Below are 16309 nucleotides of genomic sequence, written 5' to 3'. Positions count from 1 at the left end.
GTCTTTACCTGCGTTTGAAAGACTTTCATTTCTTTCCCAGGCGGAGCGATCTTTGGGGGACGAGAAGAGCCGACTGTGGATCTGAAAGACAAACAGAAAGCTTCCCAGTTTTATATTTTTATTTGCCAGATACATAATCTTCAATAACATACATTACTATTTTAAAAAAATTTTGAGGGGCTGGCCCTGTGGCCGAGTGGTTAAGTTCGCGCACTCCGCTGCAGGCGGCCCAGTGTTTCGTTGGTTCGAATCCTGGGCGCGGACATGGTACTGCTCATCAAACCACGCTGAGGCAGCGTCCCACATGCCACAACTAGAGGAACCCACAACGAAGAATATACAACTATGTACCGGGGGGCTTTGGGGAGAAAAAGGAAAAAATAAAATCTTTAAAAAAAAAAATTTTGAAACGTCCCTAGAATTTCTCCATTCTAAGAAAGAACTATAGATTGTGACGAATGCTTATTCCCACTATCTCCTGTGTTAGCTCTGCCAATGAATAAAGGGTAGGTTTCTGAAGGTTTCAAAATACACAGGAAGGAGGAAGGGAGGGAGAAAAATTGCAATCAGCCAACGTTGATTTTGCCACAGATTTTGCTAGCAGATCAAAGAACCACATCTAATGCTTCTTTTCTGTCCCGTCATGGTGCTGAATGGGTGTTGAGCTAAAATTGGACATTCAATAAATATTGATAAATTGATTAACCACGAGCAGTCAAATTTCAGGAATTAGCCTTCAAGGCTCAATGAAAACGAGATTAATACACGCAAAAGTATCCTACTGTCTGCATGTTTGAGTATCATGCTGACTTTCTCCGCCAGGAGGCAAAGGTTTGTTTTGTAAGTTGATTTGGAAAGCGGTTCATTGTGGCTGAGACCTTTGATTCTGATTTATAAACTTATAATCTGACTTCACAGCACCTCATTCCACACCGGGTCCGCCCCTACGGCCGTCATCCCTCTGAACACCCCGTGACCTCCCCCCAAAGCTGAAAAATCACTCTTCTGACTCCCCGTTATAATCCTAGTGTGATTTGAAGAGGCAGCACGTTCATGGAGCTCAAGCCGGCCTCTAACTCTGAACCCTGGTTAACTTCTAGCCTGACTTAAGCTTCACGGGGTTCCCGTCCCATTTTTGGCTTCCCCTCACCCCCAACATCTGGGCAACCAGTTCAGGGTTGCAGAGGGGAAGCTGCAGGCAAACAATTCTTCTGTCCCAAGCAGGAGCCTGGCCCCCCAGACCCCAGGGCAGCAGAGAAAGATGGGGGCAGGACCTGGCCTGTGGCTGGGCTGAGCCTGGCAGAATTAAACCGTTCCGCACCATTTTCAGCCACTCCCTGGCCTTCTCTACCATGGGCCTAACTCAGCCTTTGCCTGTTAGTAATATGATTATTAATTATAATAGTCATAAGAAGAACTGCTGAGACTTCACACGGGCCCCTTGTTGTGCTCCGTGTACCATCTCATTGAATTCTCACAACTGTTAGAAAGATGCACGGAATCAGCCCTGCCACGGCCGCCGAGAAAGCCAAGGCTAAGGCACCCACTGGGTGCACACAGCCAGGATCCCGACCAGGCTGGTCCACCCAAGGCGCCTGAGCTCTTAGCCAGTGTGTTCCAAATATTGCGATTACTATTTTTTTATTACTAAGTATTATTATTTGGCTATTTGACTACACCTGGCTGTACGTATAGAGCCGTTATACTGATAATACGTCCTTTTCTCAGGCTTAGCATAGACATGTCATAAGAATTACTGGATAACACATGAAACTTTTCTGGAAGGAAATAAAATACAACAACATTAGACATGGGGCTGGAACATCATTTCAATCCCAAATTCGGCAGAAGTGAGTTCTCTCTCCGTCGCTTCAAACACAACCAAGCAGGTGGGTCTGGAAGCTCTCTGGGGAGGGGGTGGGCAGACAGTTTAAGCTTCCTCTCTCCTGGGTTGTTGTCTTGTGCGGCTCTTTAAGAAAGATTTTATGCTTATTTTTTAAAGTAACTCTATCAAGTCTAACTAGAGGCAGCTAAGCTGGGACAGGACGGTGAAGAATCCATGTTTCCCCAGCAAACTCCCGATGCACCACACAGTCCTCAGCGGGGAGCCCCATCCCCACGGGGAAGGAACAAACACTGACATGCCCTGCTTCAGACTGAGGACGATTTCTCTCTCTGGGTCCCAGCAGGGGGCAGGGGGTGGCAAGCTGACGAGGCCCCACAGCCCTCTGCAAACGCCTGGCTTCTCCAAAGCCTGGAACCGTCTTGTACAGGCTCTGGCACTATTGATCCAAGAATTCCCAACACCAGGGCGATTCAGGAATCTCTGTCATCAACTGACTCCAGGTCTCAATCCAATAGTGACATCCTGACTTTCACTCTACCTTTGCTGGTTGCTCGTTGTAATCCCTTTGTACAGAAGAGCAACGCTCTTCGTTGCCTTTAGGAAAAAGAATCAAAGGGCCCTATGTGGTCTGCCACTGCTAATCTCTGTGACATCAATGGACACCTCTCTCCAGGCCACACACTGTGTGAGCTTCCCTCATCCTCTTGAATATGAATTCTCTCCCCCACCACAGGGCCTTTGCACATGTTGTTCCATAGGCATAGCATGTTGCTTTCCTGGTCCTCCTCCAGATCTCAGCTCACATGATCTGCTCATGTGAGTTTCTCTCCAGACACCACTCTCAAAACTAGGTCAGGTTTCTGACTTATAAGCTCTTGCAGAGCATTCCTTTCCCTTCAGGGCACTCACCTGGGTTTGCAAATACATATTGACTTGTGTGAAACCACAACTGATGTCTGCTTCTCCCCTAGACTATTATCCTTATGAGAATAAAATTATTTTTGCCTTGCTTGCCAATGGATTCCTAGCTCTTAGTATAGGGCCGATCACATGGTAGGCTTTTAATAAATACTTGTTGAAAAAAAGGGTGGAAGAGGGGCTGGCCCAGTGGTGTAGTGATTAAGTTTGCACGTCCTGCTTCGGCAGTGCAGGGTTTGCCGGTTTGGGATCCCAGGCACGGACCTACGCACCGCTTATTAAGCTGTGCTGTGGCAGCACCCCACATATAGAGGAAGGTGGGCATGGATGTTAGCTTAGGGCCAGTCTTCCTCAGCAAAAAGAGGAGGATTGGCGGAGGATGTTAGCTCAGGGCTAATCTTCCTCAGAAAAAAAGTGGAAGAATTAATCAATCAATTAATTATTGAACGGAAGCAAAGCCTCTTATCTGGGGTAAATTATGCACAGTGCCCTTTGGAATCCACTCTCCTGTCTCCTCAGAGATCTTACGCCATCAAGGACTCGTGTTCTCTCCTCTCTTCAACTTTGCCTCCCTCAACATTTCTAACCACATCCAAATCTCTCTCAACTTAAAACCAAAAGACTTCCTCCCCAAAACACGTTATCTTCCTCCCTTTCACCTTCCCACCCGCAGAAACCTTCTTGAAGGAAATGGCCACACTCTCTGCCCCACCTCCTCGTCCCCCACTCAGTCCTCAGTTTACCACCATCAATACCACAAGATTGAGCTGCTGTGATCTGTGACACTGAATTCTTCTCACTCTGCTCTCCGGTGACCACCTAGCTGCCAGCTTCAATAGATGTGTTCTGTCAACAACTCCTGTCAGTTACATTTCCTAAACATCTCTCCATCTTCTCTCTGCCTCCCCCTCTCTCCTCCTGCGCCATAATGGAGGCCCTCATAATTCTTGCCAAGACCCCACCAGCCTCCTAACTCACATTCCAACAGCCTCCTCCCTCCACTTCATCACCTATGGTGTGCCCACAGAGCAAATCTGGTTATGTCCCTCCCCAGCTTAAAACTCTCGGATTCTTAACTGATTCAAATATAATTAAAGCCATACTCACGAGGACATTGTTGCAGTGTGGTTCATAATGGAAAAACATCGGAAGTATCGGAAATATCCAACAGCAGGGAATGGCTTTGTAAGTCAGAGTACCCGTGTTAATGTGTCCATTAACATTATAACAATTTTCATGGTCCACGCTGCAGTCTTGGCATCTACAGACTGTAGCAACATATCCTGGGTGGCCTTGAATGCTAGGCTAATTTGGATTTTATTTCCTAAGTGACAGAGAAGCTTCGGCAATTTTTGAACCAGGAGAGTCTGTGCCTTACGTTCAGTGACGTGTTAAAGCTTGGTCCTGAGAGGGGCTGGCTTATAGCCTTATCTGGGGATCATTTGCTCACGAGCTGAAGTCGGTTGCTGCCCCTGGAAGACGCAACATTTTGCAACTAAGTTTTACCAAGACTAACATGAGACGTATATTAATTTTTTAATTTAGTTTTTTATTGTGATAAAATATACTTAACATAAAATTCACCATCATAACCATTTTCAAGTGTACAGCTCAGTGGTGTTCAAACCATTCATAATACTGTGCAACTATTTCCACCATCCATCTCCATAATTCTTTTCACCTTGTAAAACTGAAACTCTTTACCCGTTAAACAGCAACTCCTCCTTCTCCTCTCCCGGCAGCCAGTGGCAAACAGCATTGTTCTTTCTGTCTCTGGGATTTGGACTACTCTAAGTTCTTCATATGAGTGGAATCATGCAGTATGTGTCCTTTTGTGGCTGGCTTATTTCACTCAGCATCATCTCCTCCAGGCTCATCCACGTTGTAGCATGTGTCAGAATTTGCTTCCTTTTTAAGACTGAATAATATTCTACTGCGTGTATGTGCCACATTTTGTTTATCCATTCTTCTGTCGATAGACACACTTGAGTTGCCTTCATGTTTTATCTGTTGGGAATAATGCTGCTATGAACACAGGTGTACACATATCTCTTTGAGACCCTGCTTTCAGTTCTTTGGGGTACATACCCAGCAGCGGAATTGCTGGATCGTATGGTAATTATATTTTTAATTCTTTGGAGAAACACCATATTGTGTTCCACAGAAACTGCACCATTTTGCATTCCACCAACAGTGCACAAGTGTTTCAACTGCTCTACATCCTCGCCAACACTTACTATTTTCTGGGGGTTTTTAATAGCAGCCATCCTAATGGATATGGGGTGGTATCTCATCGTAGTCTGATTTGCCTTTCCCTAATGATTAGTGATGTTGAGCATCTTTTCGCGTGCTTATTGGCCATTTGTATGTCCTCTTTGGAGAAATGTTTATTCTAGTCTAGTCCTCTGCCTATTTTTGAATTGAGTTGTTTGTTTATTTGTTCTTGAGTTTTAGTTCTCGCTATATTCTGGTTAATCCCTTATCAGCTACATGATTCATAAATATTTTCTCTCATTCTGTGGGTTGCCTTTTTACTCTGTTGATATTTTTTCTTTTTCTTTTTTTTTTTTTTTTTTGGTGAGGAAGATTGGCCCTGAGCTAACATCTGTGCCAATTTTTTGTATGTGGAATGCTGCCACAGCATGGCTTGATGAGTGGGATGTAGGTTCACACCCAGGATCCGAACCTGTGAACCCTGGGCCACCAGAGCAGAGAGCGCAAACTTAACCGCTGTGCCACTGGGCCCCAATATTGTCTTTTGATGTAAGAAGTTTTTTAATTTTTATGAAGCCCAATTTGTCTATTTTTTCTTTTGTTGCCTGTACCTCCGGTGTCATATCTAAGAAATTATTGTCAAATCCATCGCTGTGAAGCTTTGCTGTATGCTTTCTTATAAGAGTTTTATAGTTTTAGGTCTTACATTTAGATCTTTGATCCATTTTGAGTTAATTTTAAAATATGGTGTTAGAAAGGGGTCTAATTTCATTCTTTTGCATGTGGCTGTCCAGTTTTCCCATTACCATTGGTTGAAAAGACTGTCCTTTCCCCAATGAATGGTCTGAACACCCTTGTCAAAAATCCTTTGACTGTATATGTGAGGGTTTCTTTGGGGGCTTTCTATTCCTCTCTGTTGGTCTATACATCTGTCTTTATGCCAGCACCGCAGTGCTTTGATTGCTGTAGCTTCATAGGAAGTTTTGAAATCAGAAGTGTGTGTCTTCCAGCTCTGTTCTTCTTTGTCCAGATTGTTTTCGCTATGTGGGATCCCTTGAGATTACATACAAATTTTAGGATAGGCTTTTCTGTTTCTACCAAAAAAAAAAAAATCATTGGGCCTTCATGGAGACTTCATGCCTAGATCGTTTTGGGTAGTATCGACATCTTAACAACATTAATTCTCCTAAGCCGTGAATATGAGATGTGTTTCCATTTATTTATGTCTGCCAATTTCTTTCAGCAGCGTTTTGCCGTTTTCATTGCACAAGTCTTTCACTTCCTTGGTGAAGTTAATTCCTAAGTATTTTATTCTTTTAGGTGTTGTTGTAAATGGAATTGCTTTCCTAATTTCCTTTCCAGACTGCTCATTGTTAGTATATAGAAATGCAATGGATTTTTCTGTGTTGACATTGTATCCTGCTATTTTGCTGAATTCATTTATTAGTTCCAACAGTTTTTTATGGACTCTGTAGTGTTTTCTACATGTATGTACCAACAGAGATAATTCTACTTCTTCCTTTACAATTTGGGTGCCTTTTAGTTCTCTTCCTTCCCTAATTGCTCGGGCTGGATCTCCCAGTACTATGTTGCAGAGAAGTGGTGAAAGCGGGCATCTTCGCCTTGTTCCTGATCTTAGAGGAAAAGCTTTCAGTCTTTCACCAATGAGTATACTGTTCTCTGTGGGGTTTTCATATATGGCTTTTATTATGTGGAGGTAGTTTCCTTCTGTTCCTCGTTTGTCGAGTGTGACATTTATTTATTGATTTGTTTTCCGTTTCCTCCCCACTGGAACGTAAGCTCCACACTGTAAGTTCTTTGTTCCTTGAAGTACTTGCAACACCTACAACAGCACCAGGTCTGTAATATGTCTTTGAAGGGCTGCCCCATGGCATAGTGGTTAAGTTCAGTGCACTGCACTTTGGCCACCCGGGTTCATGGTTTAGGATCCTGGGTGCAGACATACACCACTCGTCAGCCATCCTCCACATATAAAGTGGAGAAAGATTGGCACAGTTGTTAGCTCAGGGCTAATCTTCCTCAGCAAAAAAAAAAAAAAAAAAATATATATATATATATATATATGCTGAATGAATGAAATGAATGAAAGGACTGTGAAATCACATGAGAACATCCTTGTGATATACTGTTAATGCAACAGGCAACATAAATGGATGTCCACTATGATTCCCAGCGAGTAAGTAAAAAATAAATTTTTTTTAAAAAATGGAAAAAGCATACATAGGTGACTATAGTGACACTTTTTCTACATGTAAAAATACTTCCTGTGATAAAGAAAAGGTACTGCTATAGTTCTTACTATTTACTACTCACCGGGAGAATCTGATCAGCCCCAAGCTATTTCCTGAGTGATCATTAAGTGACTCCTAACTCAGTTCTTTCAAGATCTTGTCTCCCTTAGGTCTCTGAAGCCATTAGCGTGTTATTTAGTGAATGGCAACAGTAATTTACCAAAGCCACACAATAGGGAAAAGATTGAAGACCCTGCTTTCCATCTCTGTTCCCAGTGGCTCCTGGGCCTGGCTCGAGCCTGAGATCACAAAGGAGCTATCACTGAGGGCTCACTGAGGGCCTGATACTTAGCTCGCTGGATCCTCCAGCAACTCTGTGAGAGACGGATAGTTATTATTTCCACTTTGCAGAGGTGGAAATTGAGGCACAGAGAGGTTAAGTCACTTGCCCAAAGTCACACACACACCTAGTAAGCAAGTGAAAGAGCCCAGATTGGAAGCCAGGCAATTAGGATCTACTTTTTGGGAGAAAACTATGATTGGGATCAAGCACGTGAAGAGAATAGTGATATCTCACAATCATAGGAAATGTTCCAGATTGCAAAGCTCTTTTATACACATTACTTCATTTTGATTCTCCAAGGTGCTGAGACGTGGCCAGAACACAAAGGGTTTTTATATAAAGAAACCAAGGCAGAGAGGGTGAGAGACAGAAAGGCTCAAGAACAAGAAAACAGTGGCACTGGCCCCTATGCCAGCCCTCCCGACTCTCATCTGGCGTTCTTTCCACACCACCTCCCCACCCGCCACCTTATAGAGTCCAGCCTGACCAGCACCAGCCACAGCAGAAATCCTGTGGTTAAGCCTGACACCAGTGAGGACGCTGAAGACATTGACAGCAAACTGACCTATGCAGTCCATCAGGTGGCAGAAGCTGTGCTGGATTTGAACATCGTAGGTACAATACCACTAGACCCGTCCATTTGTGTCAGATTAAATGATTTACAGGATGACTTTCACACTCTCTCCCTTGCTGCCCCCGAGCCCTGACATCACAGCTGGGCTTTGAGCAGCAAATATGTTCCTGCTTTTCGCTGTTTTTGTCGTTTACTGACTCTCCCTTCAAGACATCTTAGTTCTTACTATGAACCCATAATGCCTTATCTACAATTCTAAAATCCACAACGCTCTGAAATCAGAGAGTTTTTCTCTCTGAGTTTGTAGAAAACTAACCTGACAGCAAAACCTTACCTGAACTAACCTGAGGCTGTTTGTAATATTAATGTATTCCATTTAGCGTGACTATTCACAAATTTTATTGCAAAAACGTCAGTGAGCTTAATTACAGGGTGCTACCTCAGATCCCGCTGGGAATGTCGTGCAGTATTACCTTTCTGAAATAATATTAAGAAATTGTTGTTGAATCACATTTGGCCCCAAGAGTTTTCGGTGGAGAACTGTGGCTTGGTACTGCAGATATTTAAAAAACTCACCGGTCCCTGGGTTAGGGTTTTCCATATATCCCTCATCCAGTCCACACAAGACAGGCATTCCCTCTGCATTTTATAGATATGGGCCCTGGGGTAGGGAAAGATTAAGTAATTTGCCCCAGGTCACAGAACTACCAATGACAGAGCCAGGATCCTTCTCCAACTAGAAGTAGTGTTCTCGCTGCATTCCCCACGTTAGTGTGTGTGTGTGTTTATGTAGGGGTAGTGGAAGTAGGTAGAGATGGTTGAGCAAGTAAAACAGGGACTGAAATCTCATAGGCCCTAGGAAAGAAGAGAGGGGAGAAAACAATTAGGAATTGCCAGGCCCACACAGAACCCCACCTCCGTTCTGCCTCTTCTGGACACTTACGTGGTCGGCAGAGAAAACAGAGGAGAGATTCTGAATCTATTTATATCCCAAGTTGTCAAAGGCCAAGGGGGGTTTTGGCTGGGTCTGCTCTTTAGGATGTGGCAGACGTTGTTGGAGTCTGTCAACAGGACAGGAAGAGCACCATTTCTTTTCAGCATCCTGATGCCTCCTCCTGGGCATGCTGAGGGTCCTACTAGAGGGCAGATAGCAAGCCTGTGGCAGGGGTGGTTCCAGGTTGGACTGCCGACGGGTTAACACAGCCTCTCTTGGGGCCGAATACACCCTCCACAGCTAATCTAGACGCGTGATTGATCTTTGCCAGTGTTACATGTTTGTATTCAATCTTCTGAACTCTCTTCTGCAACAATAATTAATGTCAGATCAGTTTATGGATCAACAGGGTACTTTCTGGTTAATGCAACCCTGCACCTATAATAACTCAAAGCTGAGATTTATCACTCTGCCCTGATTCCCTCTTCATGCTTCATCTCTTCATGTTTACATCTGGTTTAACTTTTTCTAATATAAAATAAATCAGCATGAAAAGCATTAGATTTTTCATTTAGATTCTCAATTGTCTTTTATTACTGAGATAATATGCCCTATCTGATTGCAAATGGCGGGATGGTTCCCTCGTTAGGATCTGAATGAAGATGATGCAGTTCGGTCTTTCCGTCTCTCCTTGATTCTCCTTCACTTTTGTTTTCAAGGGTGGTGTCCGGTGGGGTTCTGGTTTAAAAATGAGACAAATCAGGATGTAAAGAGGATGTATTATTTCGATCATTCCTCCTCTTGCGAGACACGCAGAGGAAGACAGCCTCCCCTGGCTGCCTAATGAGAAGTGATCTACAGAGAGTTCGCTCCTCATTTCCCCACTGGGGTGACTTCAGCTCCCTGAGCGTTTGCAGGGATAAATGAGAACAGCAATGACGAAGCACTTGGCTGGAGATTTCTATGCAAACATCAGGCGTGGGGGGAAAATAACTCCATAATATTGGCATGTTAATTACCCGGTTACAAAGTCAAATTTAGCTGAACTATTTTGTATATCAAAGAGTTAGATTTCCCCTGGCTCCTCAAGTATTCCTTTCAGCACGTTCTATTATGTTTCCTATCATTGGCAGCATTTTCTCCTTACTCGGAAATGTGAGCCGATGATCCCAGAAACGGAATCCATTTCTTGTACCATGCGCAAAATTCTTTCCCCGGTAATTGTTTACTGTCACCATCTACTTTCCCTCAATTAGAGTCCTGCATTGCTTGAGGTACTTCAAAATCAAATACAACAAAGTTACTCTGGCTTGGGAACACTTCGGAAAGTTCTGAGAATTCAATCGCCCACTCACACCTACAACTTTTAACTCAATTGCTGTTGCTTTTCTTCTTTCAAAGGAAAAGACACAAAAAAAGAAGAAAAAGGACGGAGGTATTTCCTGTGCTTTGGCTCACCTGTTCACGCCGTCCTCCTCCCCTGGGCCTGAGGGCAAAGGGCCTTATCATCTCACACTGGTGGCTGCATTTCACCAACTTTTTTTTCACCCAGACTGACAAAAAGCCGTCTACAAGAAGCCCTTTTTATAGCTGGCTTTCACACCTTCTCAGAATTAGGAGAAACGGTGACTTTTACTTAGTGGGGAATAGCAGGATAGGGTCCTTAATGGCTTTATAACAGCTACACTACAGAGCGCTTACCAAGCGCCAGGCTCCATGCTAAATGCTTCCCAGGCATATGTAATCTCCATGGCAACCCTATAAGGGAGGTACACTCTCCTCCCATTGTATGATGCACACAAGGATATGTTATTCTTAGGATTAAGGTTAATAACATCAATAATAATATGATAAATAACTAAGCATTACTGAGCTGTTATGCTGAGCCAAGCATTGCCATAAATTCTTTCCGCATACCACTTAATTCAATCCCCACAAACGTGCCAGATGAAGGTACTTTAACTATTAATTCCGTTTTGTATATGAAGCAACTGACACTGGAGAAGGTCAGAGTTCACACAAAGCCAGAATTAATAAATGGCAAAGTCAGGATAAAAACTCAAGTTTACCTGGCCAAGTCCTCACCCCTCTGCTGCCTCAAGAGAACATCATCTATTTAATTAAGACGCCAAAAGGTGTAACAGAAACTTATCATAGTCACAGAAACCACACACTGCATGATTTCAGTGATAGGACGTGCCGAACCAGGCAAAACCAAAGTGGCTAAAAGCAGCTCAGTGGTTGCCAGGGGCTGAGTCGGGGGAAGGGCATTGAGTGCAAGGGCATGAGGGAACTTTCTGGGTTGGTGGAAATGCCCTACATCATGATTTGGTACTGGTTACACAACTGTATGCATTCGTCAAAACAAAATGAACTGTACACTTATAATATGTATGAATATTAATGTATGCAAATTATACCTTAATAAGGCTGATTTTTTTTTTTAATGTATCATGAATCAGCTTCAATTTAGGTTAAAGTTTCAATTCAACAAACAGAGAGTTAGTGAGAGAAATAAGACCTGGACTCTGACCTCAGGGATCTCATCATCTAGTGAAAAAGAATTGTCTTATGCATTATAAACACCAGTGAGCTCAGGACCAGCGTCAAGGTGTGAGAGCCCTGCGGTTCACGGGGCCTGCACTCAGAAGGGCCACATGCTTGGTTCAGTGTTGCCATCTTGAGCTGTCTTTTATTATGGTAAAATATACATAACATAAAATTGACCATTAAAGTGTCCGATTCGGTGAGATTAAGTACATTCACCATGCTATGCAACCATCACACCATCCATCTCCGGAATTTTCCATCCTCCCGAACTGAAACTCTGAACCCATTAAACAAGAATTCTCCATTCCCCCCTCCACCCAGCCCTTAGTGGCCACCATTCTACTTTCTGTCTCTGTGAATTTAGCTATTCCAGGTAGATCATAAAAATGGAGCCAAACAATATAAGTCCTTTTGTGACTGGCTTATTGAGCATAATGCCCTCAAGGTTCATCTATGTTGTAGGAGGGTTGCCTTTTCACTCTGTTGACAGTGTCCTTTGATGCAAACAAGCTTTTCATTTTGGTGAAGTCCAACTTATCCATTTTTTGTTTTGTGGCCTCTGCTTTTGGGATCGCCATCTTGAATTTTTTAATAATCTTACCTTTGAACTTGCGTTTTGTAATTGAAGTCCTGTGGGCCAGTGAAGTGTGCACGTGAGCAGAAAGACACAATGTGTGTGCTCGCTGCCTCATTCACATAAGGTGTCAGGTGCTTCCTGATTACAGAATTCGGGTGAACCTACGATGCATGGCAGTTCAGCAAGACTCAAAATGAACACGAAATGAGTGAATTATGTCTAAGATGGAGTAGGTGGAGTTCTGTCAGTTGTAGAAGCCATGCTGCCCCGGAACCAGACCGACTTCAAATGCAGAAAGAAGGTGACGGATTCCGAGAAACGTGAATAACCAGCCAACCCAATCGTTCATCTCTTGCTCATGTTAAGTCCCTGTGTTAGCCAATCGCTTATGCCGAAAATGATGGTGAAGAAGCAAAGGGGAGGACAGGGCACCAGAACTCCCTTTCCTTTCGAACCTTCCTTACTCGGCAGTGGACTAAGGCAGAGAGTGTGGGGAGAATGTGATTATATCAAGGAATGAAAAAAATTTTGACTTGGTTTTTGTAGTGTTTCCACTGTCCTAGTAAGAATGAAATACATATATGCATGTATGAGCTAAAAAATACAAATTGTATCATTTCGGTGATTCCACATGAGTTAAATGCTTTTATATTTGTATTAAAAATAAACACCATTTGGCCATTTATTGCGGAATGTTTCACGGAGTCTTCATATTTTTGCTCCCTGAGTATTTGACAGCTGGCACAGTGGCCTGCACTCCTTGGGAGCAGAGTAAAGCTTCCTTCCTGCGTACTAAATCAACAGTGAGAGCAAACAGTGCAGATCTGAGCACACGGCATCTCCCATACACTCCTGGGCCCCCCTTTGCATGTCCATCAACCAACGAGACCCAGTCCCTTTCGCATACGAGGCCTCGCCCAGCACCGCTCAACACGCTTCCTCCAAAACTATAGAACTACACGAAGCAACTGACCAGAGCCAGGCACTGAGATGCCAGCAGCATCCAGAGCTCATTAGTGAGGAGTTGAGCACATTTGTAGCTAAAATAATGAGTTTCATGAACTTTCTGGAAATAGAGGGCTAGATCCGAGCCATCTGAACCCTGCCACAGAGTTGCCCCTTGAGGGCCAGTCTACTCACCACTGACTGCAGGCTGCTTTGCTGGGAAGTGGCTTCTTGTCTTCAATACAAAATGGCAAGCAATTTGTTGTCTACTCTAAGAAAATGCCTCCATTTGTCTTCAGCCCTATTTGTTTGTCTGATACATTATTATTCCTAAAGGCTGGATGTTTTCCAACATACTCATGTTTGGAGCTGTCTCCAAGTCCTTTCTGGATGGAGAAGGGGTGTAAATGAGACTCACAGAGAGGAAATTAAACAATTTTCTATTTGCAGTTTGTGATAAAACAAGTGCCGTCCACTTTGGAGCTTCACTTGCGCAAACTAGGGCTGATGCCTGCCTGTCTGTCAATGACCAGAAGATGAATGAATCTTTAAGGGACCCTAACAGAAGTATCGAATCAGAGGACCATCTCTTACATGTGTGATGTCATCAGCCACCATTCGCCCGGCCTCAGGTCTTCATCTAAAACGCACTTCACGCACTTCTGTTCATTTACTCACTCAGTCCTACACGTATCCCTCAGATGTTTCTTGAAGGCTGACCTGGTGCTGGGGGCACAGTGGTGAGCTGCAGGAGATTTGGGGCGCCTTTCCTCACGGAACTCCTCGACAGAGCCTCCAATCTACATGCCTCCAATTTCAAGAGCTCCTTTTATTTCCTTTTCTGCCCAGATACAAAAATTTCAAATATAGTGCGGTAGACAGTATTCTCAGCTCCCAAGGTTCCCACCTCTTGGCGCACCTGCCCTGTATGTTCTCTTTCCTTTGAGTGTGAGCAGAACCTGTGAATATGATGGACTGTTACTTCCACCATTAAGTTATGTTATATGGCAAAAGGGTTTGGCAGCTATAATTAAGGTTACTAATCCGTTGGTGTTGAGTTAATCAAAGGGAGATTATACCTGGTGGGCCTGACCTAATCAGGTGTGTCTTTAAAAGAAGTCAAAGATTCAAAGCAGCAGAGACTGTCCTGCTGGCCTTGAAGAGGCAAATGAACATGTTATAAACTACCTGTGGCTGAAGGCACAGGGCAAGGATCTGAGGACAGCCTGCAGGAGCTGAGAGGGCTGGCTGACAGCCACCAGTAACATGGGGACTTCAGTCCTGTGACCACAAGGAACTGAATTCTGACAATAACCAGTGATCTTGGAAGAGGCCTCTGAGCCACAGATGAAATCACAGCCTCATCTGATACATTGATTCAGCCTGGAGAGACCCTAAGCAGAGGGGCTAGTTAACCCACATCAGGACTTCTGACTTACAAAACTGTGAGATAATAAATAGGTGTTGTTTTAAGCTGCTAAGTATGTAATAATTTGTTTTGCAGCAATAGAAGAATAATACAGATAGTGTCTGCCAGATTGTTTTTCCTTCTTCCAATAGCCGATCAGAGCCAAAACAACCTAGGACCCTACCCTAAATTGATATTATCTCAGCCACAAGTAAATAAGCAAGCCGCCTCAGTTAATTTATGCAGAGTGATCATATGGAAACAAACATATCCCTCAGACTGGAGAAGGTTGATTGATAACCCTGTGGACCACGGTCCTGGGAAACACTGAAATATATACTATTTAACACAGCATAGGACGACATTGGTGATCTGGCCTCGGCTGTATACACACTTGACAAGTAGTACTTTGACTTATGTTCTACTAAATTTGGAAATGTTTCAGCCACTATTTCTTCAAATCTTTTTTCTGCCCTCACCCCCTCCCTGTGCTTTCTGAGACTCTAATTATGTGTATGTTGGACCTCTTGATATTGATATTGTCCTACAGGTCCCTCAAGCTCTGCTCTTTCTCTCTCATTCTCTCTCTCTCCTCTTTTCTCTCTTGTCTTCAGTTTAGAAATTTCACTGATCTTTTCTTCAATAGCATTCAATTTCCTGTTAACTCCACCTAGGAAAATTTCCATTTCAGGTAGCATCATTTTTTTTTTTCTTCTCTAGAAATTCTATTTGGTTCGTTTTCTCTATCAACTGTTTCTCTCCCTATTATCCTTAAATCCTTGAATTTAAAGGGAAAGCAATATATCTATAATATTTAGAATAGTTTTTTAAGAGCTCCTTGCTTGCTAATTTCATCGTCTCTGTCATTCATGGGTCTGTTTCTATTAACCGTAATTTCACCTGGTTAATAGTCATACTTTCCTGCTTCTGTGAATGTCTAGTAAGCTTTGTCTGGATGCAGATATTTTTTATTTTATATTATTGCTTGCTGGATTTTGTTGTCATCTTTTAAAAAATGTGGAACTTTGTTCAGGCAGGCAGTTAAACTACTTGTGAAACAACTTAATTCTTTCAAGAATTGTTTTTACAATTGTTATAGGACGGGCCTAGAGTAGCCTTTAGTCTGGGGCTAGCTCAGCCATCCTTCCCAGGCATAGCAACCTCTACTGAGTTCACCCTGTATTCAGTGAGTGAGGTCCCTACATTCTGGATGGTGGGGAGCTTGAATGATCCGCAGCCCTAGGTGAGCTCTGAGGATCGTTCCTCTTACAGCTTCCCAGTCCCTGTTCTTCCCTGGCCAGTTCTTTGTCTGGCCTCATGGATTGCATGGCACAGACTGGCTTTCAGCCACAGACCCGAGGGAATCTGAAGCAAACTTCTGGAGCCCTTCCTCTGCCTGGCTCCCCGCTCTTGGGAACTGTGCCCTGCAAATTCTAGTGGCAATTGTAGAGATGATCAGGTCTGTTTAGGTTCTCCCTTCCTGTGCCACCATCCAGAGGTTGTCATTCCTTCTGCCTGAAATGTCCCCATTCTTTGCCCCATATTCTCACTGTCCCTCCTAGACATGGAAAACTCCCAACCTTCCATGAAGGCAGATTCACGGGGCAGGAACTCCCCATCTTCCATGCCCAAATGCCTCCTTCCCTGTGCAGTCTTGCTGAGTTCTCTGGGTCTACGGCTCAGTGTAGACACCCTGACTTGGCATTCCTTGGAATGGCTACCTCCCCAACCAGATGATGAACAGGGAC

The 16309-nt window shown here is 43.7% G+C and overlaps 1 protein-coding gene across 3 annotated transcripts in view; it reads right to left on the bottom strand.

The window, feature by feature from the left end:
- The window catches only part of C1H10orf90 (chromosome 1 C10orf90 homolog), a 215883-nt gene that overhangs the window by 191696 nt on the left and 7878 nt on the right, over positions 1-16309 (bottom strand). For all 3 annotated transcript variants that reach the window (XM_023637159.2, XM_023637137.2, XM_023637146.2), the window contains exon 2: positions 9-81. In XM_023637159.2, the coding sequence (XP_023492927.1) occupies positions 9-81 (73 nt within the window). The remainder of the gene's footprint in view (positions 1-8; positions 82-16309) is intronic.

The sequence above is a fragment of the Equus caballus genome, chromosome 1 (assembly GCF_041296265.1).
Source record: "Equus caballus isolate H_3958 breed thoroughbred chromosome 1, TB-T2T, whole genome shotgun sequence".
Taxonomy (NCBI): Eukaryota; Metazoa; Chordata; class Mammalia; order Perissodactyla; family Equidae; genus Equus; species Equus caballus.
The sequence above is the reverse complement of the archived record's forward strand: the minus strand, read 5'-3'. Positions and strand labels throughout refer to the sequence as shown.